Here is a 25,191-nt window from a genome sequence, read left to right on the forward strand (position 1 = left end):
CAAGAAGGACATTAGTCAAATGCTACTTGTACTAGAAAGCTCTAACAGATCGAGCAAGTAAAATTCATCAGGCTTGTAAGGATCTCAAGCATAATCCTATAATTCAGTCCCTATCTTCAAACTGAGTCTTTAAAGGACATAACATAACCTCATTTTATGAGCCAATGAAAAGCACAGAAGGGCTACTCACAGACCAAGAGAATAGTCTCATCTGAGGTCAATCCTTTTTCATTTGGTAACGACGACAATTCCACTCACAGAAAAGAGACTCTCAAAGTTCAAAGGTTTAAAGTTTCATTAGAAAAATCATACATAAAATAAAAAATGTTTATCAACAATAATGGTATTATTTCATTCAGCAGATTCATGCAAAACATGAGTGACAGTATAGAAATGACAATATAAAATTTCATACAACTAACTTATCTGGAGAACCAGTCCCTTAGAAGGCAACTGCAGTTCCATTTTTCCAAGCTCTCTTCTTAAGTTGAGGGTTTTCTATAATTGGTTTTACCTTTTCTCTAGAACAAGTTTATAGGTGCATGTCATTTTCCCATCACCAAGTACTTTATTTCCCAAAATGTTTAAACCAAGCACCTGATGACCAGGTGTATCTGTTGCTTCCGATTCTTTTATTTTGCTAAGGAAAATGAAACTGCTTTGAAAGTCAATCCAAGATTACACCAAAGTTCTACTGTCCTTGGCTGCTTGGCTCTTTGTCCTCGTCAGCTTCTTAGGAAGTATGAGTAACAGTCATCGGTAGCTGCACAACTGACATTATAATGAACACTTTTTTTTCCTCTTTGTAAAGTATGCCTATAGGTTCTACCTCCTCTCTGCCTACCCGGTGGCTCCACCTCCCTGATCAGATTTAGACTTGGGAAGAGGTTTTTGTTCCAAGTTTCTTAATTTCTTCTGTGATCAAAGTACACGAGTTTACTTAAGATTTTTCAAAAAGAAAGAAAAAAAGTCTCTTTTATTGTTTCAGTGAGAAAATGCTGAAACCCCAAGAGAAGTTTACCACCTGTCCCAACTCCACTCCATCAAGGCTGCCAAACAGCTTCCTGTCTGCTGTGACAGCAGTGATGGGAAGCCCATCATCAACTACTGTCAGCACCGTTGTGACACTTCAGACTGGGTCTTTTCACTGCTTGCTTTATTCCTAAAAAGCAAAAGCCTTTGTAATTAGACTAAATTCAGTTTCTGAAAGTGAAGGTATTTGTGTTGTTCCACTGTTTGGTTACATGCACAGGACAAAAGACAGGATGACTCATTTACCCTGAATAAAACGAGACAGTGACAACTAGGTTGATTAAAATATTCCTGTAGCTTAGAGAAACTAAAGCCAAGTGCAAGCTGGAACAGAGTTCTAAACATCTCCCGGGTGAAATTCAAACTATCGGAAAGAAGGCGAAGGGGCATTAATAGGATCAGTGTCCTAAAAAACTATCGAGGTGGAAAGCCACCTCTGTGCGCGCCTCCACGGCCCCCCCTGAAGCCACCTCTTTCTCCTCGGAAGTTAGATCGATTTCTCTCTCGCCCACGGCCAGCAGAAGTGCCACCTCTTCCGCCTCCTCTGGGAGCTCCACCTCCTCGATCAGATTTAGATTTGGGAGGAGGTGATTTTGGTCGAAGTCTCTCAATTTCCTCTGTACATCCAGTCAAATAGGAATTCGGGGCACTGAAGTAGGATGCATACGTTTCTGCATTGTAGTTACTATTTGTAAGAGTTGGTCCAACTGTAAGCCACCCTGAAATGGAGGGAAGAAAGATTAACCTTTTTATCCCCCCCAATTCTCTTACTGATCTTTAGGAGCCATTTCAAATCTCCAGTGTATTTCTAAAGATGTCCCTATCACTTACCCAATATTGATATTTTACATAGAACATGTGGCATTTAACTATGGTCTTTGATTTCATAAATAGTTTGCTTGTTTTGTTTTTCCTCTTAAACTGTAACTTTTATAATATAATCATCATTTCCATCCATATTTCACATTCTGTGAGAATAGGATTTAGAAAATATTGGACACCACACTGAGTTCTGCTTAGTGAAAATTTATTAAATTTTATATCACCTTCCTACTTGTAGAAATGGTTCCAGTTTTCTGACTAACATCCTGGAACTAACTTTTGCTTCTTTTCTTCCAACCACATTAACCCAGCTGACAGGTCTTAGAAATTCAACCTATTACCATGTTGCTCCTATTTGTTACCATCTTTCCATTTCTACTCCCACCCTTAAGAGTTTTTATTTTTCTACTAGTTTTGTCCCCTACACATATAACAGACATACATGTATACTGTAATGTTTTCCCAATCTCTCCTCCCTCTAAAAGTGGAAAGCCTAAAGTAAAGCTAAAACCACATTCCTTCTCTGCACAACCTTCTGGGCTTTCCACTAAGCCAGAATTCAGAAATATGGAATCGAAAGTCTTATACAATGAGGTCTGAACTAGCTTTCTAATTGCACTGCTGAAACAATGAACCACTACAGTTAACTGTTTGCACACGGATATCCACCTTGTGCCTATAATTTTCTCTATCCTGTCAACCTAGTGAAAATTCCGTCCTTCAACATCCACCTTAAACATGTATCTTAATGAAATGAATTATCTTTCTGAATTTCCATTACATATTATATTTCTATAGGTAAAAAGGTATTTTTGTCAACTTCATTGCTAGACAAGTTTCTTTATAAGGGTGGTTTCTGTTCGATTGCCTTGTATCTGCAGCAGGAAGAACTACAAATTAACTGTAAATGCCTGATGGAGACCTCATGCTTCGAGGCTTCCTCCATGTGCTGAGTCCTGATCATTGGGGCAGGTCGAGGAATCTCTAAGAATGAGGTTTTCACCTGAAAAATCAATCTCACACTATTTATGCCTTATCAAGATTATTTCTTAGACTATTAGGCCCATGATAAAGTGCAAAATATTTGACTAGGATCACATTCTAAAATGTAGTAGCCTTTTTTATACAACACTGTGTTCATCATTTAAATCATCTAACAGTACACAGGTAAGATCTGTAATATCTGGAGAAAAATAAAAGATAAAACCGTATGATGCCTTTCATGTCTCATCAAGTAGACACCCTGGTAAAAGTCAGATGAAAGAATACACTGCACACCTATGTGGTCTCACTAACAACTGAACCTATGAGACTTCTACTTGCTTTTGGTTTATTTTCTGCTATATATATGGTGCTGTGTAACACAACGCACAAGCAAGAGGTAAGAAAAAATTCGAAGATTTAATAAAAATAGTTAATATTGTCTCTTTCATGCTATATTGCCCTACATATATAAGACATGTAAACCTTTACAAAGTAAACCGCAAGGGACGCTGCTTCCCACTCACAAATTCTTCACTGCAACAGAGTTCTATTAAAATTTCTAATCCTTAATTTCTAAGAACCAAGTAAGCTTCAATTAGCCTGCCTTCAGTGAGTATGATATATATAGCAATTTTTAAACTTTTAAAGCAGTAATAAAGAGTATTCCTCTGGTATGTGTTATATACCTTAGACTACCTCCTTGAGGAAGAAGTGTATTTGAGGATTTGACCCAAATAAATTATAGCCTCTTGAACAGACTTCTCTCAATTGCTCTTATTATTATTTATATGGTTAACTTCCTACTACATAATTTTCCCAAGTGGATATTCCTTCTTAATACTAAAATAATTTTTGCAAGAATGGGCAAAGATAAAGAATCAGATAGTAGTTTACAAGCAAAGAATAAAATCTGAACCTCTAAGACTTTGTGCAACAAGTGTAGATATAGATAGAAGGGTATCAAAGATATAATGTATAATATAAAGTGGGTAGAGTGGCCACAGTTAAATGAATGGAGAAAATTCCCATTATGTTATAGTTATAGAATATTACAAATACAAACTGGCACCAAAATTTGTATTTTTACTTCAGTTGCTGTTTATGCTTGTATCTATAGCTATACTTAACAATTATCTACTCTCTCTACTCCTTAGGTTCTTCCACTCACATTAAAAAAAACTTAAAACAATGCTATAAAGCCGTTAAAAGCATTATAACTAATTATTTAAATGTAGAAATAATTTTGACATATATTTTGACATAATATTGAGAAAAATATAAAATGATGAATGACACAGTTATGTAAAAATTTGTATGCACAAGAGGATTGGAAAGTATTATGCAAAAAAATAATACTTCTTGGAAGTAGTGAGGTTGAATCTTTTTTCCTCTTGAAAATTTTCTTTAATGTTGCTACACTGACTTTTCAATTATTAAAAGATTACCATCTGTTTGATGTTCCCTTTTATTGTTTAAATAGCCTTGCTTTTTCTTTAAAGTTTTCTACTTCCTTTAAATAGCAGTTCCCACTGGAGATTGTTCCCAGATTCAAGAGCTATTTTTGGGTACAAAGGTTAATGATGGAAGATAAAAATCTGTTCCTTATTTCCTCAAACATTACAGTCATAATCTTAATATTCAGTATCTATGGACATCTACACTTTCTGAAAAACACACAACTCCAGCTGAGCATCTAGTTGTTACTTTCTTTTAAGCCAGTGAAGAGGAAATATTTGCTTGCCACAAGCTCTGTTGCCAAAATATTTTACTTTGATAAGAGAGTAAAATCATCTACTAAACCTCCAAACAAGATGTTCATGTATATGTACAGCAGAAGTCTCAACAACTCAAAGTTCACTCTGTAGCTGTCTATCTAGTAAGTGTGTAATAACTCAGGCATGACTAAATATATATATTGAGAAAAACTGATTTTAAAAGACTAAAGAAACTATGAGGCATAACCATAGCATTCTTACCCTTTAAAAAACCAATACGCTATTTTACTTTAGAATTTAATAATTCAAGGGTACAAGCTGCAATTTCCAAGAAAACCAGTGAAGGAACAATAAAAGAATATCTAACAAGTTAATAAAAAAGAAACACTGAATAATATAAGAATACTTAATCCAAAAGAAATGAGAGAAAAGGGGACACAGAACAGGTGGTACCAATGTAAAGCGAACAGTAAGATGGTCACCTTCCCTTCAAACACCCTCTTCCAACAACACGAGACAACCGTATGCATGGATGTCACCAGATGGTCAATACCGAAATCAGATGGATTATATCCTTTGTAGCCAAAGATGGAGAAGCTCTATACAGTCAGCAAAAACAAGATGGGGAGCTGACTGTGACTCATATCATGAACTCTTTATTGCAAAATTCAGACTTAAATTGAAGAAAGTAGGGAAAACCACTAGGCCATTCATGTATGACCTAAATCAAATCCATTATGATTATACAGTGGAAGTGACAAATACGTTTAAAGGATCAGATCTGATAGAGTGACTAAAGAATATGGACAGAGGTTCCTGACACTGTACAAGAGGTGGTGATCAAAACCATTCCTAAGAAAAAGAAATGCAACAAGGCAAAATGGTTGTCTGAGGAGGTCTTACAAATAGCTAAGAAAAGAAGAGAAGCAAAAGGCTAAGGAGAAAAGGAAAGATACACCCATCTGAATGCAGAGTTCCAGAGGGGGGATAAGCTCCAAGGAGGGATAAGGCCTTCTTAAGTGAACAATGCAAAGAAATAGAGGAAAATAGAATGAGAAAGACTAGAGATCTCTTCAAGAAAATCGGAGATACCAAAGGAACATTCCATGCAAAGATGGGCCCAATAAAGGACAGAAACAGTATGGATCTTATAGAAGCAGAAGAGATATAAGAAGTGGCAAGAATATACTGAAGAACTGTACAAAAAAGGTCTTAATGACTTGGATAAACACAATGGTGTGATCACTCAGCTAGAACCAGACCTCCTAGAGTGTGAAGACAAGTGGGCCTTAGGAAGCATTAATACGAACCAAGCTAGCGGAGGTGACAGAATTCCAGCTGAGCTATTTCAAATTCTAAAAAGTGATGCTGTGGAAGTGCTGCACTCAATATGCCAGCAAAGATGGAAAACTCAGCACCAGCCACAGGACTGGAAAAGCTCAGTTTTCATTCCAATCCCAAAGAAGGGCAATGCCAAAGAACGTTCAAACTACCACACAATTGTACTCATTTCACATGTAAGCAAAGTAACACTCAAAATCCTTCAAGCAAGGCTTCAACAGTATGTGAACCAAGAACTTCCAGATGTACAAACTAAATTTAGGAAAGGAAGAGGAACCAGAGATCACATTGCCAACATCTACTGGACCATAGAAAAAGCAAGAGAGTTCCAGAAAAACGTCTACGTCTGCTTCAGTAACAACACAGTCTTTACTGTGTGGATCACAACAAACTGTGGAAAATTCTTAAAAGATGGGATACCAGACCACCTTACCAGCCTCCTGAGAAACCTGTCTGCAGGTTAAGTAGCAACAGTTAGAACTGGACATGGAACAACAGACTGGATCAAAACTGGGAAATGACTATGTCAAGGCTGAATATTGTCATCCTGCTTATTTAACTTATATGCAGAATACATCATGAAAAATGCCAGGCTGGATGAAGAACAAGTGGGAATCAAGATTGCCAGGAGAAATATTGATAGCTCAGATATGCAGACTGACTCCATCCTAAGGGCAGAAAGTGAAGAGGAACTAAAGATACTCTTGATGAAAGTGAAAGAGGAGAGTGAAAAAGCTGGCTTAAAACTCAATATTCAAAAAACTAAGATCATGGCATCCAGTCCCATCACTTCATGCCAAATAGATGTGGAAACAATGGAAACAGTGACAGACTTTATTTTCTGTCTCCAAAATCACTATGGATGATGACTACAGCCATGAAATTTAAAGACACTTGTTCCTTGGAAGAAAAGCTATGACAGACCTAGACAGCAGATTAAAAAGCAGAGACATCGCTTTGCCGACAAAGGTCCGTATAATAAAAGGTATGGTTTTTCCAGTAGTCACATACAGAGGTAAGAGTTGGACCATAAACAAAGCTGAGTGCTAGAGAATTCATGCTTTTGAATTGTGGTGCTGGAGAAGACTCTGGAGAGTCCCTTGGACAGCAAGGAGATCAAATCAGTCAATTCTAAAAGAAATAAACTGTAATTTGGAAGAACTGATGCTGAAACTGAAGCTCCAATACCTCAGCCACTTGATGCAAAGAGCCAACTCACTGGAAAAAGCCCTGATGCTGGGAAAGATTGAAGGCAGGAGATGCGGATGACAGACAATGACACGGTTCGATGGCATCACCAACTCAATGGTCTTGAGTTTGAGCAAACTCCAGAAATAGTGAAGGACAGGGAAGGGAAGTCTGGGGTACTGCAGTCCACGGGGTCGTAAATAGTTGGACACGACTGAGCGACTGAACAACCACAAATATCAGAAACTACATTAAAGGTTATCCTAGTGGCTCAGTGGTAAAGAAACCCCATGCCAATGCAGGAGACACAGATTTGCCCTTGATCCTGGACGATTATACATGCTGCGGGACAACTAAGCCCATTTGCAATTACTGAGCCTGTATTCTAGAAACTCCAACTACTGAGGCCAAGTGCCAGAACTAATGAAGTTCTCATGTCCTAGAGCCTCTATTTCACAAGAAAATCCACTCTAATGAGAAGCTTGTGCACCATAACTAGAGTAGCCCCTGCTAGCTGAGAAGTCTGTGTAGCAACAAAGACCCAGCTCAGCCAAGAATAAATAAAAAGAAACATTTTTTAAAAAGAAATTACATTAAATATAGACTTGACTTGTAGCTCAATTGGTCAAGAATCTGCCTGCAATGCAGGAGGCCAGGGTTTAATCCTTGTGTTGGGAAGATCCTCTGGAGAAGGAAACGGCAACCCACTCCAGTATTCTTGCCTGGAGAATCCCATGGACAGAGGAGCCTTGCAGGTTCATGGTTCATGGAGTCACAAGAGTTGGACACGACTTAGAGACTACACCACCACCACCACCACCAAACAATTCAATTAAGGGACTTCCCTGGTGGTCCAGTGGTCAGGATTCCACACTTCCAAAGCAAGGGGCATGGGATAAATTCCTGGTTGCAGAACTGAGATCCTATGTCTCTCAGCCAAAAACAAAAACAAAAAAAACAAACATGGGAAAGGGAACAATCAATTATTTTTAAAAACCCCAATTCAAAGATAAAGATTAAATCTACCTATTTAATGAAAACTACCTCTGTGTTTGATCACAAGAGATATGTTAAAGGATATGGAAGACTGAAAATAAAGCATGGAAATAAGATGAAAAGCAAACACAAACCAAAAAAAAAAAAAACTGGAATCACTGTAATAATGTTAGATGAAGAAGGATTTAAAGTTAAGAAACTGGATTAAGAAGGACATTTCTTAATATTAAGAGCATCAATCTACTAGGAAGGCATAAAAGTCCAACATTTTAAATATACCTAATAATCTCGAATAGACATAAATTCAAAACTGACAACAGCACCACAAACCCATAATCTTAATAGATTTAAACATGCCTTTCTCAGAGAATAAATAGTTTTAAAAAATCAGTAAAGACATGGCTGACAGAAATAGCATACAACAAATACTACAATCAACAACAAAAAATTTACATTATTTTCCATCAGACTTTCATCTGAACTGGATAGTCATCTAAATTCAGTCAAAGCAAATTACAAATTAGTGATATTTTATGATACATATTATTTGACCACAATATTAAGCCAAAAAGCAATGACAAATGATAACTTCAGCAACGCAATTCTGAATAACAAACTGCCAAGAGAAATACCATTTAACTTTTAAAAACAGAAAATATTTTCTCTAATCCTAAGCCACAGAGAAAAAAACATTTCACACGCAAAATATTTCTTTGTAAAGAGAATGCACTTTTATTTTTCTCTTTATCATTTTACAGAACTTTATGAAATTCAAGACCAGTTTCTACAAACGAAGATATTTCTAAGCGTGTTCACTAAAGCACATCCATAGAGACCAGCTGATGAGTCTGGGGTGGAGGCAAGGAAGATGGATCCCGTTATACCTACCTACCTACCACAACTTTAAGGGTTACCTTTTTTAGAACGAACATCAGAGTTTCTCCTAAATTCATAGGTACTTTGAAGGCCAATTATTCCACTGTACCTTCAACTTTTACTTTGTATAAAATGTAGACTATTTAAAACAAATAAGATCCTGGCTCCTTTCAGCTTTAAACAACATTTCTAGCATGGTAAAACCAAACAGGTTGATTTCATATACTGTGATTGAATGATGCAACGTCCTTAAAAGTAACTTTTATATTTTCCGAGAAGTAAAAGAAACGGAATGTATAATTACTTTAACAATACTTTGTAAACAAAAGCTGTGCCCTCTGAAAGAAAGTTCCAGTCTATAACAGCTTAATTATTTTCTACTCATTTTTTTCAAAATTGTAAATTCACATTATACAGATTTAGTAAAAAAAAAAAGTTAAAGTTTTGATAAAACAGTATCATGATATATGTAAGGAGACAAGCCAAGTACTAATAAAGCTGGGATATATCATATATTTCATAAATGTATGGTTATTTTCTACAGGATCATTTGGTTAGCAGACATTTAGTGCCATCTAAAAAGTAAGACATTTTGTTCGTACCAAAAGGTCCTTGAAACCTGAGCAAATCTGGTCCCTGACAAGTAATTTTGGACAGGGCCAAGTATCAGGAACCTTTTGGTGTGGACCAAATGTCTTACAGACGTTTTGGACAGGACTAAATGTCCATTATGCATTTCTTCAACACAGTATTTATTTAATAACCTAAATGCTGGGTCAAAAGAAGAAAATAAGACAGTCTTCGCTTTCCATGAGACTGAAATGCTAGAGACTGACTATAAGCATGTCCAAATGATTTTATAATTCAGATAATAATAGTGCTATGAGGAAAAGAGTGGTGGGAGGACTGGATAGTACTGTGAAGCTGGCTTAATTTAGACAGTGTTGTGAGAAAAGGTCTGTCAGGATCAGAATGATAGGAAAGAGGGCCATGAAAGAGTACTGAGACAAGACTGAGTATACTTGAAATACAGCAAGAAGAGGGGTCAAATGTGTCATAAGCATTTTATTTTACAAAGCACTGTGTACTCTTTCTTAACATCTATATCTCAAGGAACTATCAACATTTCCCCCCGCTGAGATCTTACCTGGTCGAATTGTACTATCTCTTCCAAACAGATGAAGGCGTCTTCTACCAAGACAAAAATGTTCAATTATATGAAAAATTTCTACAGGCTTTTCTATATTGCCAATTTCAGGTTCTTCTGTGATAATCAAGTCAATGTCAACATTAGCATGAATGAAGTCCCCATCTGTGCTACGCTTAACAGTTCCTTTGATCCCCATAAGGCAGTGTTCCTAAGTAACAATAAAAACAGGCCAATTAATCTCTTTTCATAAACAGTCACATTGCACAACATTTTACATTTCAAATTCCAAAACAATATTCATTTCTCTGAATCTTTGGGATATGGTTCTATGGGCAAAAACACAATAGGAAAAACCTGGATCTCTGGACCTCCGAAGATTGGCAGGGAAGCTAGACATTAAACTTAGGGCCGTCACATTTTAGATAACTGAGTCAATGACTGTTGACTCAGTCATTGCAACTCTTGATAGTAACTTGTTTCCAGAAGTTATGGAAACATGGGACTTGACTTCAGAGTCTGATGTTATATTGGGCCTTGCATGATCCAAGAGCAAATCTATACACAAGTTGTAAGCCTTTTCAAATGGAGAAAAGACTTTAAGCAAGGATACAAACTTAAAATACTCAACATACATAAATGTGAAAGTCAAACAATTTCCTTTTTTGTTGTTTATTGTTTGACCTCTATTTAATCTGGACAACAGGGTATAGTTTAAATAAATTTAATCTCACTTGACTCCATGAACCAATGGATGGCTTGGATTCCCTTCAAAAAGAATTTCTAGCTCAAGAAAGACTTCAGAAAGACCCTCCCCCTGAAGCTCCCAGAAGAGTGAAAGACTGGAGGACAAACTGTTAAACCCTGGTAACTAGGAGGGCGGTCCTACAAATCAGAGGTTCTCAGGGGTTCTTGTTCAGGTTCTTATGCAGAAAAAAGAAGGGAAAGTGAAAGTCGCTCTGTCCATGGAATTCTCCAGGCCAAAACACTGGAGTGGGTAGCCTTTCCCTTCTCCAGGGGATCTTCCCAACTCAGGGATCGAACTAGGGTCTCTGGCATTGCGGATGGATTCTTTACCAGCTGAGCCACCAGAGAAGCCAAGTATACTAGACTGGGTAGCCTATCCCTTCTCCAGGGGATCTTCCCAACCCAGGAATCAAACTGGGGTTTCCTGCATTGCAGGCGGATTTTTTGCCAACCAAGCTATCAGGGAAGCCCAGAAAAAAGGGAAGAGGAGAGAAATATTCATCTCAGCTGGCCAGCTATTGAGTCATGCTGCCATTTCTTTTCTCTGAGTCTAGAGAAAGGAAAAAATATGGGGGTCAGAAGTACCAAAAGCCCATATCTGACTGAGAATTACAGTAGTATAGGATATACGGGAATACATATTACCTTCTCCAGCACAGCACAGGCTTCTCTGAGTGAATAAAATTTTTAAAACGAACTTGGCTTTTTTACTTTAATGCTCAATGTTATCTGTGCAAGTCTGAGAGAACCCTTCCACCAAAATGAATTAAACAGCATGGAGTCATCTGGAAAAGCTTGAGAGAAAATAATTAAAATATAGAAAAGAAAACAGTAAAGACAATACCTTTGTTCTCTGGAAGACGGCCTTTGGATCTAAAGTCTTAGTCTTCCCAGGATTGTTTTTATTGGTTTTAATCCAACAAATATCTTCACATCTTCTGTAACCCCACTTGCGTAAACACTAGAAATAAGAGAATTTTAAAAAAAATCCTTAGCTAAAAGAAATAAACAATACTTAACCAACCAGCATTAAAAACTTCCTAGAGGTTTGAGATACTAAATTCCAAGATGGCATAGTAATTTTGTATTACTGTAAAAACAGAAAAAAAGAAATACTTGTCTTTAAATATACAGCCATTATAAAAACATATAATATCAAAACATGGAAAAGACTATATAATACTCCAATTCTTTATACTACCTTCCACTGTCATCAATAGAAAGTGAGCTTTAAATAAGAGAATAATCAGCCCCTATTAAATCAAAAAATAATTCAAAAGGTTACTGTTCTTGCCACCTCAATTTTCTATCCTCTGATAAAGCTAAAAACTGTTGAGAAGTTCTAATCAGTAGCTTCCTTTCAAATGAGTCTTGTAAAATGTTATTTTTATATATTTAATACTAAACCTCAAAAATTCAAAGACTTACAATTGTCTGTATATTTCTTTATAGGATAAAACTTTACTTTCAGCTTTATGTAACCTAGACAATAGAGAGTTTTGAATCTTAGTGTCTTAGAATCTGTCATATATGAACATATAACAAATACCAGCTAAGTGAGTACCCAGAGTAGCATTTTGAGCCCTACCATATGTAGGTGTTTGCTAGCGGCTGGGATTAAAAACGTGAGTAGGATGCAGTCCTTACCCCTAATTGACTAAGAGCAAAGTAGGAGGAATTAAGTAAATTGTGCAGTGCAATACTGTTGGCATTATGATCAAGTACAAATAAAGACACAGTAGAGCATAAAACATATGTACTTTTCACTGTATAAACTGAGATACACCTCAAAATGGAACTTAGATTTTTAACTTAAAATCTCAAAAATCACGATCACTATCTGTTCCTGTTGCCAAATATTTGTTTAGCACTGGATATTCATGAAGTTATCACAAGGGCCTAAATCCAACATGCCCTAATCAACTTACCATAAGTTCATGAGTATTTCTCATGCTGTATTATTTTTGTAATTATTTGGGGCCAAAATCTGCTTTCACTAGTATGATAAACTGCTGCATAACAAGTAAGATAAAGCCTCCTAGTCAATTTCAAGCTAATTTGAGGGGTAGGAGAAAAGTCCAAAGCTAGACATTTGATCTAATAAGGGTAATATACCTATAAAATATACCAATATACCCATAAAAACATACGGTGTGTTTCTATTTTCTTAGATTTTTTTTTTTTTTTTACAGCATCTTAGGGAGATGCCAGGAATAAAACAGATTCCCAGTATACAGTTATAGTCTTACCATGGAGTTAATAAATGATGGAAGCAATGATGTGATCCAACAATCTCAAACTTGCTATTTATACAAAAACTACAAAGCAACTGCAGAATTTCAGGATTTGAGCACAAATTTATCTCAATAAAATCCTACTTAAATTCTTCACCTGTCAAATGGACACCTCCTAAAATTACCAGGATTAAATGAGATCTTGGTAGTATACCAAGTAATAATAATATGTCCTAAAAATGTAAACATTATCCCATAACAATTGAGGAAACTGAAGTACACAAGAGTAAATACCTCTTTACCCAAAGTTTCACAGTTGGACAGCATATCTGAGACCAAAACTAGCCACAAAGCTACCAGTATTAAAAAGAAAAAGCTTTCATTATTTGGTTTCCATTTAGAAATTCAAAATATTCCAACCAAAAAAACAAAGAAAGTTCTGAATATGATAAACATAAGGTACCTAAAATAAACTGAGATGATAAACTTCTTTCTCACTCTCACTCATCCCTTCAAACTATGTGTTCTAGATACTGTGTTATTTATCCAACTTGATTTGGCTTCCACTTGGAATTCATGAGTTAAGGCTACTCAGAAGAATACATTTTAGCTACTAATAATGGAGAGTATACAACAGTAAGCCTCCCGTTTTTGAGCTGCAATTCAATTTCAAATCTCTAAAATGTTCTCTTCTTGCAGCTGTAGTAAACTGTAGTTTGATTTTTTATCCTAAAAGCTAGTTAACTGACTAAGGGGCACTGTCTTTTACATATTCTTTTTATTTTTTTTTTTTAATTTTTAAAATTTTTTACATTTTCTTTTTAAAAGTTTTTCTTTCTGAATATTTGAGTACTATGTAAGAAATGAAGAACAATTTAACATTAATCTTCAAATTTCTTACACAACATACTGTTATTTGTTGTGTTGTTATTTGTTATTGTTATATTGTTATTTGTTTTTTATGAATTTTAAAAAAACACTTAAAAAAAACACCATCTTACCACTCTTCCAAGGTCCAATCCTTCCCCAGAACCACACCAGAGAAAAATAAATGATCGAGGTGCTGCAATCTCATCAATTTCTAACTTCATAATCTGGAAGAAACCAAAACAGTATTGCATAGAAGTATTTTGTTTCCCACTCATTCTAAATCCAAAAGAACAAGCACTGAGATTTATCAGGACTTATAGTATATGTTTATATACTTATAATATATGCTTCCCTGGTGGCTCAGATGGTAAAATGTCTGCCTGCAATGTGGGAGACCTGGGTTCGATCCCTGGATCAGGAAGATCCCCTGGAGAAGGAAATGGCAACTCACTCCCGTACCCTTGCCTGGAAAATCCCATGGATGGAGGAGCCTGGTAGGCTACAGTTCATGGGGTCGTAAAGAGTCGGACACGACTGAGCAACTTCACTTTCCTTTTCACTTATAGTATATGTGCTCTTTAAATGTACTAATTTTCATTAGGAAATACAACGGAAAATAAATTTTATCCTTAAAGCTTGTTCTTAAGGACTTTTTTTCCTGTATTAATACAACACAGATGAACACATGCACATACATACACTTGATTTTATGTGAAAAGTTTACAGAAAACCATATTTATAGAATTATGGAATTTTATAAGGTATAGCTTTAGAGCAACCTGTTACCACTTACAGAAAAAGAAACTGAAAAGGAAAAGGATTAAATTACCCCAAAGTTAGGGGCAAACTTAAAATAAAACATAACTACAAATGTTTGTGGAGGACATGGTTTCCAGTAGAACAGTTCTAAATAAAATAAATCAATATACACATTTCATTGTAATGATCACTTTCGGTCTGAAATGTAAAAAAAATAGGCTATAATTGTTGGCTTTGTATGTGTTGAGCATGTCAATTAAAAAAAAACGTTCTTTAATAATTAAATCTCTAAATTTGGGGACTACCATAAATGTGGATAAATGACTACAAAAGCAATCATTTTATATGGTATTCTTATTCTACTGCTTCCTATTACAGCTAACAAGTTTCACAGACCATGGCTCAAGCTAATTAATACTTGTTAGTTAGATGTATTAAGAAAAATTTAACTTAGAAAAAAATTTTTTTTCCTTTATTTTTTTCTTTGACCTCACCTCACAGGCGTGTGGAACTTTCCCAACCAAGGATGGAACCCACATTCCCCACAGAGGAAGTACAGAGTCCTAACCACTGGACTACAAGGGAAGTTCCTTAACTTTACCTGAATGCATCATAACCGCATCACCTATAACTTATCTAAGTAAAAGAAACATTATTTGACAGTGATAGTGAAAATAAATTACAATAGGCATAAACCTATTCAGTTTTACACTTCCAACTTTGTCTTGATATAACGCCTGATCTAATAGTCTCATAAGAATATGAATAAACATTAATATGCACAGACACACACATATATTCCTACACACATATTATACATGGCATAGCTAAGGTAAGTGATGGCACACAGTGAAGAACATTAAGCAAATAACTCTTGATGTTACAATTATAAATACTAAATATTGGTATTTTAAGTAAGTGCTTATATTCTTAACTAAAACACACTGACCTCTATTGACTTTAACATGAAAAAGAATACCTGAGAAACTCAAACACTTTAAAAATTTATATTTAGCTATTGGCACTTTCTTTAGGTCATTACTACATAAAGGTTAAGAGCTTAGAGTTCTTAGGGCTCCAGACAAACTTTTCAATATGCATATAAAATGGAATTTCTTTATTTCAAAAACTCTATTAGTTTATCATTTAAAATTTAAACTCTTGGATTTCACTGACCAAATCTTAGAGATGGGCCAGAGAAAATAAAGTTCAACCTAACTACTAATCATAGACATAATAAGTTTAATTTTTCAAGTTTCTTTTGCCTAAATTGAAAAAGATTATTATCTATATCAATTTTAATGAGGAAAAATAGACATTTCTTAAACACCATCAGAACGAATATTAATTTGTGCAATCTATCTGGAAAACCTCTCAACCCTAAATATCAACAGCACTACATCTTTAACCTAAATTTTGGGGATACTATCTATTTCTGTGTTTCAACAATAAACACAGATTATACTTATCAGAGGACAGGAAAAACTTGTAAAATAAAAATGTAAATAAATGTGACAGAGGTATTGAAGCTAAAAAGAAAAGTTTCAAGGAAGAAAAACTGAAGTTATATCTTGAAGAGTAAGGAATACTAACAATAGTAACAACTATTAACTCAGAAGGGGATATGCAAGGATTCAAAGCAACTTCCAGTGAAATAGCAGTTTACAGTTTCCATCCACTGCTTTCCCTACATCTCTTCTGTGTTCAACGCTTTTGATCACATGCTCCTCAATTAGGGAAGCTCTCTATTTCCTTGGCTTCCATGACATTCAAACTGTCTTGATCCACCTCATTCATCTGTGACCCATTCGTTTCACATCTTTTCTATTTGCCTCTTAAATATAAGTTCCCTGAGGTTTTACTGTAAATTCACATTGTATCCTAATTGAGATACTATCTCAAATGAATATACATTCATTTATTCTCATAGGTTTAATATGCTAACCCTTTAAAATCTGTCTTTTGAGATGGCCAGATCTTTCTGTTACGTTGTATACTCCTATTACAACCTTCACTTGAATGTCTCTCATACACCTCTAATCAACACATTCAGCATAATCCTAATCCCTCTAACCCTGCTCCTCTCCTTAAACTGACTTTCAGCTGGTGATAACTGAACGCACTTATCCCAAGACTCAAACTTCCAAGCATCCTTACCTCTTTCCCTCATCCCAATCACTAGATCTCACAAGAAACACCTACAAGACATTTCTGAATTTTCACCTTTCTATCCTTACTACCATTACCCTAATTCACGCATCCTTTATCTCCTAACCAGACTACTCCAACAGTCTCCTACCTGCTCTTCCCTCTCCAGTCTTCATTTTCTCTGGACCATCCTTCTCCACACACTAATTAGACCATTTACTAAACTGGTTAAAGCCCTTCAAAGATTCCTTAATGCCTTCATGATAAAAGTCCAAGTTTCTAAGAAGACAGCATCTCTAGACAGTCTCCATCTGTGTTTCAACACAATCAACATACATACAGACCTCCACTCTCATCTCTCTGCCTCCTGCTCTTGCTGTTCCTTCAGCTTGCCCATTCTCAGTGGCTAATTCTAGCTAATCTGTACACGTATCACCTCCTCTTTATGTCCCCCAGCTTCCTCAACTTGATCAGGTTTTTGTTCAGATCACCTTATGCAGTCCTCTATTATTGAACTAACAAAATGATACTGCAATTATCTGCTTAGGTCACTGCTTATCCCATTCAACTCTGTGCTCCTTAAGGCCAAATACTAAGTCTCATTCATCTTTGAATCTCTAGTACCTAGTTGCCTAGTACAGAGTGGTACTCAATAAATATATATTTGCTATTTTTGTTACTGACCAGTAAAAACAGACTACTTTATGTAACTCACTGAAGCTATCAGTTTGTTTACTTTTATTTAGGAAAACAGAACTTTACTGCAACTATATAAGACTGAGATTATATATTTTTAAAATCTATTATACTGTAAGTTCTTCAAAGAGTAAAAATTATGCTAATATATATATGTGTGTGTGAATACTCTGACAGTCACTGAAACTAACCAAATACAGAAAGCTATCAACCATTCAATCTGTTTTTAGACTTATTTCTAGCTATACATCCAAGGACTCTTAAGATTGGAATTTTAAGGCTTCTACAGACAACTTACTTATTCCCTGCTCAACTTCTAAGACCAAAGATATTATAATGTTTGTTACTGTACCTTAGATCTTCAGCCATAATATATACTATAAATCTATATTTATAATTCCTAAAACAGTATTTATAATATTACTTTCTGATCAAATAAAGATATATTCATTTGAAAAATAAATAATTCATTACAATGCAGAAAGTTTCATCATACATCATCCCAAGTCCAGCATTTTTCATTAGCAGTGATGCCGGTCTCTCTGTAATATTCTTCTAAAGGTGGTTCAAGAAGAATCACATCAAATTTGGGTGTCAGTTCTCTGATGTCAAAGGCTTCTATATCTGCTTGTAAGTACCTATTTGATTAAAGCATAAAAAGTAAGAGATTACAGATGGTAATGAAAAAAAGTTTCTTAAATATTTCCTAATACTATTTCAAAGTCATCATGAGCTAATAACTAAATACCTTTTTATGGAGGAATCTCTCTCCTCAGTATAGACAGTAAAACTATCTATCACTGTTCTTCCTGGGGACATGGATAGAATCATACTGCAAAGCAAAACCATGATCCCACAGGAATATCCTGAGTATAAACCTCTCTCATTTTTTATACTGAAAATCCATACTTAGATGTGAGTGTATGAGTCCCTTTCCATTATCATCATAATATTTCGAGGAATATCACATTATTTTTCCTGCAACTGTCCTTTAGAAAAATTGTTTTGTTTTAAATTCCTCTATCTAAAAAAGTTTCTAAAGATAGACATAATTTTCTTTTGCTAGTTTGTTTGTTAGCAATAGTGTTTAGATTAACAGTCCTTTCCAGCCACTTAGTATAAATTACTACTAGCCTTTATTTAATGGTTATTTCTACATAGTACGAAGGTATTTCAAATATAAATATAAAACACTTTGGGGCCTCCCCGGTGGCTCAGTGGTTAAGAATTCACCTGCAATGCAGAAGACCCAGGTTCAACCCCTGGGTCGGGAAGATCCCCTGGAGGAGGGCATGGCAACCCACTCCAGTATTCTTGCCGCATAATCCCATGGACAGAGGAGCCTGCAGGGCTACAGTCCATAGGGTTGCAAAGAGTTGGACACAACTGAAGCAACTTAGCATGCATGCATGCATAAGATACTTTAAATGCAAAATATTTCTAAATATGATAAATATTATCATGTTAAAATTTTTTTCACAAACTCAGTCATCTCTGTGGTTTTTCTAATAATAGTATACATTTTAGCAAAATGTTAAATGTACAAAATGTTCAAAGTAAGCTAAAGAGTCTCCAATTTTAAGGATTATACACATATTTTGAAGGAAACCTTATTCTGTTAGCAAAGGTTAAAATGAATTTTTGTATTCCAAAATGTTAAGAATAGTATCCCTAGATGCCAAGTTATAATTTAACTTTCATTTTCTTATTTTCTCTGAAGTTTTCTAACTTTCTTCAGTAAGTAATTTTTGCGAAGGAAATATATTTAAAAACATTTAAAGATAGTTAAGAATACAACAAATAAGATTTTCTAAGAAAAAATACTTAAAGACACTCTAAATTATCTAGTAAACTGAAAACAAGTAAAATGACAACCTACTGTGTACTCAGTACCAGAGTTTCAAACTAATACATTTCACTATTAAAGAAGAAAGAGTGTGTTAACCTTTCAAAGGTGCTGAATTTTTTTCAAACTTCAGAAAGGTTACATTACAAAATGTAAAATATTAGTCTGAGTTGGAAACAAAAACTCCACTTACATAGGAGGAGTGTTGGATTTAGCTATTAACTCATCCTTCAGTCTGATGAGCTCCCGCAGTTTAGGGTATTCTTCAAATCTGTCGGCCAAACCTGGGGAGGGAAAATAGTAAATTCCAAATTTCAATACAACTGAGTATCAGTGAATTCAAAGGTGATGAGCCTGCTCAGGAAAACAAAACAAGACACAACCAACTTATCATTCTCACATCCTTTGTAAAAAAGTTAGTTCTGAGTATTTTTAAATACTTCATATACACATTTTATACCTAATGACCCTAATTTCACATGTAGGCAAACACCCAGGGGTTTTAAAGGCCAGATGGTTTAAGTCAATTAACCATTTAATTTTCCAAACTCATTACATCATCTGCTTAAAGTATCAAGTTTAGACATTCTGTTCTCAGGAAAAGAAATTTTTTTTTATTCATGCTTTTTTTTTTTTTTTTTTTTAACTAAAAAACAACAACTCTCCCAGAGATCTAGTGACTGTTCAGTTTTCCCTTAGTTTGACAGTTATCCAAAGCAGAGAAAACGAAGATTTGTTATCCTTACTACTGACAATCTTAAATGGCTTAAATTATGGACACAATCCCAGAACAAATCTAGGCAGGGAGATAATGAGTCCCTATTAGTCGATTAGCTTTCACCTCACTCACTCTGATTACTTATCTAAATTGCACTACCAACTCCAAGACAAGTCATTTTCTGTAAGAACATATCCTATATCAGTATTTATAGTTTAAAAGATCTCACATCTCCACATATTATAAACCAAATCCTCATATATATTTTCAAGCTTAGGATCTTCAAAAACACCTCCAAGTCCCAGAAAGGTTAAAAGCAGGAGCCTTTTGTTTCCTCATTGTTTCCATGTCCTCAAAAATATTTAAATCTTTGAACTTCAGAAGAGATTGTAGGTAAAACAGCATAATGCCTGTTTAAACAACTGTAAGGGTAAGTAGGGCCTTGACTATCAAAGATTCCTAAACGCTTTTATTTTACTTTATCCTTCTGCCTTACAAGAATCATAATCATTTTAAGTTAAAAACCAAAAGTACATTTTCACAAACCTACATATGCACAATGGAATATTACTCAGCCATTAAAAGGAATGCATTTGAGTCGTTCTGATGAGATGGATGAATGTAGACCCTGTTATACAGAGTGAAGTGAGTCAGAAAGGGAAAGATAAATATTGTATTCTAACACAGAATCTGGAAAAATGGTACTGAAGAATTTACTTACAGGGTAGCAATGGAGAGACAGACAGAGAAGTCTTATGGACATGGTGGGAGGGGAGGAGAGGGTTAGATGTATGGAGAGAGTAACATGGAAACTTACATTACCATACATAAAACAGATAGTCAAGGGGAATTTGCTGTATGGCTCAGGAAACTCAAACAGGGGCTCTGTATTAACCTAGAGGGATGTGATTGGGAGGGAGATGGGAAGGACACTCAAAAGGGAGGTGACATGTGCATACCTATGGCTGATTTATACATTGAGGTTTGAGAGAAAACAACAAAATTCTATAAAGCAATTATCCTTCAATTAAAAAAAATAAATTAAAAAAAAAAGAATCCCTTAGAAGAAATGGAGTAATCTTTATAATCAACAAAAGAGTCTGAAATGCAGTACTTGGGTGCAACCTTAAAAACAACAAAATGATTTCAGTTTGTTTTCAAGGCAAACTATTCTACATCACAGTAATCCAGTCTATGCCCCAACCACCAATGCTGAAGAAGCTAATCAGTTCTATGAAGACCTAGAAGTCTTCTAGAACACCAAAAAAAAGATGTCCTATTTATCACAAAGAAAGCCGAGTGCCAAAGAATTGATGCTTCTGAACTGTGGTGTTGGAGAAGACTCTTGAGAGTCCCCTGGACTGCAAGGAGGTCAAACCAATCAATCCTAAAGGAAATCAGTCCTGAATATTCATTGGGAGGACTGATGCTGAAGCTGAAACTTCAATCCTTTGGCCACCTGTTGTGAAGAACTGACTCATTTGAAAAGCCCCTGATGCTGGAAAGATTGAAGGTGGGAGGAGAAGGGGACGACAGGGGATAAGATGGTTGGATGGCATCACTGAGTAAATGGACAAAAGTTTGAGCAAGCTCGGGGAGTTGGCAAAGGACAGGGGAGCTTGGCGTGCTGCAGTCCATGGGGTCGCAAACAGTCAGACATGACTGAGTGACTGAACTGAACTGATTCATCATAAGGGACTGGAATGCAAAGTAGGAACTCAAGAGATACTTGGAATAACAGGCAAGTTTGGCCTTGGAGTACAAAATGAAGCAGGGTAATGGTTGACAGAATTTTGCCAAGAAAATACACTTGTCAGAGCAAACACCTTTTTATAACAACACAAGAGATGACTTTACACATGGATATCACCAAATGGTCACTACTGAAATCAGATCGATTACATTTTTCATAGCTGAAGATGGAGAAACTGTACAGAGTCAACAAAAACAAGACCTGGAGCTGACTATAGCTCAGATCATCAGCTCCTCATAGCAAAATTCAAGCCTAAAAGAAAGAAAGAGGGGATAACTACTAGGCCAGTCAGGTAAGACTCAAATCAAATTCCCTACGAATATCAGCGGAGGTGACAAACACTCAAATGCTTAGATCCAGTGAGCAGAATGCCTGGAGAACTATGGACTGAGGTCTGCAACACTGTACAGGAGGCAGCAAACAGCACCATCCCAACAAAGAAAATGCAAGAAGGCACGTGGCTGCCTGAGGAGGCTTCACAAACAGTTGGGGAAAAGAGAGGAGCAAAGAGAATGGGTGAAATGGAAAGGTTCACCCAACTAAATGCAGAGTTCCAGAAAACAGCAAGACCAGAAGGTCTTCTTCAATGAACAGTACAAAGAAATAGAGGAAAACAACAGAAAGCCTAAGGCTAGAGATCTCTTCAAGAAAATTGGAAATACCAAAGGAACATTTCATCCAAAGATGGGCACAATAAAGGACAGAAACAGTAAAGACCTAATTGAAGCAGAAGAGATCAAGAAAAGATGGAAAAAATACACAGAACTGTATAAAAAAGATCTTAATGACCTGGATAACCACCATGGTATAGTCTCTCATTCAGAGTCGGACATCCTGGAGTGTGAAGTCAAGTGGGTGTTAGGAAGCACTGCTACCAATAAAGCTAGTGGAGGTGATGAAATTCCAGCAGAGCTATTTAAAATTCTAAAAGATGATGTTATTAAAGCGCTGCACTCAATAAGTCAGCAAATTTGGAGAATCCAGCAGTGATCACAGGACTGGAAAAGATCAATCCCCATCGTAACTCCCAAGAAGGTCAGTACTAAAGAACGTTCAAACCAACAGACAACTGCACTCATCTCCCATGCTAGTAAGGTTATGTTCAAAATCCTCCAAGGCAGGCTTCAGCATTACGTGAACCAAGAACTTCCAGAAGTTCAACATACAAGCTGCATTCAGAAAATGCAGAGGAAACAGAGATCACATTGCCAACCTTCACTGAATCACAGAGCAAGCAAGGGAATTCCAGAAAAACATCTACCTCTGTTTCACTGACTATGCTAAAGCCTTTAACTGTGTGGATCATAACAAACTGTGGAAGATTAAAGAGATGAGACTATCAGACCATATTACCTATCTCCTGAGAAACCTGTATGCAGGTCAAGAAGCAACAGTGAGAGCCCTACAGGAACAACTGACTGGTTCAGGATTGAGAAAGGAGTAGGACAAGGCTGGTATTGTCAACCCTGTTTATTTAACTTATATACAAAGTACATCATTGGAAATACTAGGCTGGATGAGTTACAAGTTGGAATCAAGATTGCCAGGAGAAATATCAACAACTTCAGATATTCAGATGATACCATTCTAATGGTAGAGCATGAAGAGGAACAAAAGAGCCTCTTGATGAGGGTGAAAGAGGAGAGTGAAAAAGGTGGCTTAAAACTTAATATTAAAAAACCAAGCTCATGACATCCATTCCCATCACTTTAGGGCAAAGAGAAGGGGGAAAGGGAAAAGCAATGACAAAGTTTCTCTTCTTGGGCTTTAAAATGACCACGGATGGTGACTACAGCCATAAAATTAGAAGACAACTGCTTCTTGGCAGGGAAAGAAGATGACGGCTTCTTGGCAGGAAAGTTACAGCAAACCTAGACAGTGTGTTAAAAAGCAAAGACATCACTTGGCCAACAAAGGTCCGTATAGACAAAGCTACGATCTTTCCAGTAGTCATGTACGGATGTGAAAACTGTACCATAAAGAAGGCTGAACACCAAAGAAGTGATGCTGTTGAACTGGTGCTGGAGAAGACTCTTGAAAGTCCCTTGGAAAGCAAGGAGATCAAACTAAATCAAATCTTAAAGGAAATCAACCATGAACACTCTTTGGAAGGACTGATGCTAAAGCTATAGTTCCAATCCTTAGGCCACCTGATGCAAAGAGCTGACTCATTAGAAAAGACCCTGATGCTGGGAAAGATTGAAAGCAGGAGAAGAGGGCAAGAGGATGATGGTTGGATGGCATCACTAATTCAATGGACATGACTTGGGCAAACTCTGGAAGAGGGTGAGGGATAGCAAAGCCTGGCGTGATGCAGTCCATGGGGTCACAGAGAATCAGACACAACTTGGCGACTCAACAAGTATCTTTAAGTAAGATAAAATATGCCCTCTTAAATTTTTTGAAGTATCACTGACTATGGTCAGCAGTATGGCTGAATATAGACAATTTGCTATACAGCAGACCTATTGAATCTTTTCATCACAGGGGCCTGGAATGCAAAGTAGGAAGTCAAGAGTTAACAGACAAGTCTGGCCTTGGAGTGCAGAATGAAGCAGGGCAAAGGCTAACAGACTTTTGCCAAGAGAACATACTGATCATAACAAACACCCTCTTCCAACAACACAAGAGACAGCTCTACACATGGACATCATCAGATGGAGAAGATGGAGCAGCTCTTTACAGCCAAAGATGGAGAAGCTCTATAGAGTGAGCAAAAACAAGACCAGGAGCTGACTGTGGCTCAGATCATGAACTCCTTATTGCAAAATTCAGACTTAAACTGAAGAAAGTAGGGAAAACCACTAGGCCTTTTAGTCATGACCCAAATCAAATCCATTATGATTATACAGCAGAAGTGACAAATAGATTCAAGGGATTAGATCTGATAAGAGTGTGCTTGAAGAACTACGGAAGCAGTTCAAAACATTGTATAGGAGGTAGTGACCAAAATCATCCCTAGGAAATAAAACAAGGCAAAATGGATGTCTGAGGAGGCTTTACAAATAGCTGAGAAAAGAAGAGAAGTGAAAGGCAAAGGAGAAAAGGAAAGATATACCCATCTGAATGCAGAGTCCCAAAGAATAACAAGCAGAGATAAGAAAGCCTTCCTCAGTGATCCATGAGGAGAAATAGAGGAAAACAACAGAATGGGAAAGACTAGAGATCTCTTCAAAGAGCTACCAAGGGAACATTTCATGCAAAGATGGGCACAATAAAGAACAGAAACGGTATGAAACAGAAGCAGAAGAGATATAAAAAGAAGTGGTAAAAATACACTGAAGAACTTTATAAAAAAGGTCTTAATGACCTGGGTAAC

General features: G+C 36.2%; 1 protein-coding gene across 1 annotated transcript in view; it reads right to left on the reverse strand.

Annotated features, from left to right (window-relative positions):
- Nucleotides 1-271: 271 nt before the first annotated feature.
- The window catches only part of METTL14 (methyltransferase 14, N6-adenosine-methyltransferase non-catalytic subunit), a 38,714-nt gene continuing 13,794 nt past the window's right edge, over nt 272-25,191 (reverse strand). The window contains exons 6-11 of the mRNA XM_065907442.1: nt 19,595-19,685; nt 18,052-18,193; nt 14,084-14,176; nt 11,693-11,809; nt 10,102-10,312; nt 272-1,751 (exon numbers count right to left, since the gene is read on the reverse strand). Of these exons, the coding sequence (XP_065763514.1) occupies nt 1,447-1,751; nt 10,102-10,312; nt 11,693-11,809; nt 14,084-14,176; nt 18,052-18,193; nt 19,595-19,685 (959 nt within the window). The 3' untranslated portion in view covers nt 272-1,446. The remainder of the gene's footprint in view (nt 1,752-10,101; nt 10,313-11,692; nt 11,810-14,083; nt 14,177-18,051; nt 18,194-19,594; nt 19,686-25,191) is intronic.

This window comes from Muntiacus reevesi, chromosome 16 (assembly GCF_963930625.1).
Source record: "Muntiacus reevesi chromosome 16, mMunRee1.1, whole genome shotgun sequence".
Taxonomy (NCBI): Eukaryota; Metazoa; Chordata; class Mammalia; order Artiodactyla; family Cervidae; genus Muntiacus; species Muntiacus reevesi.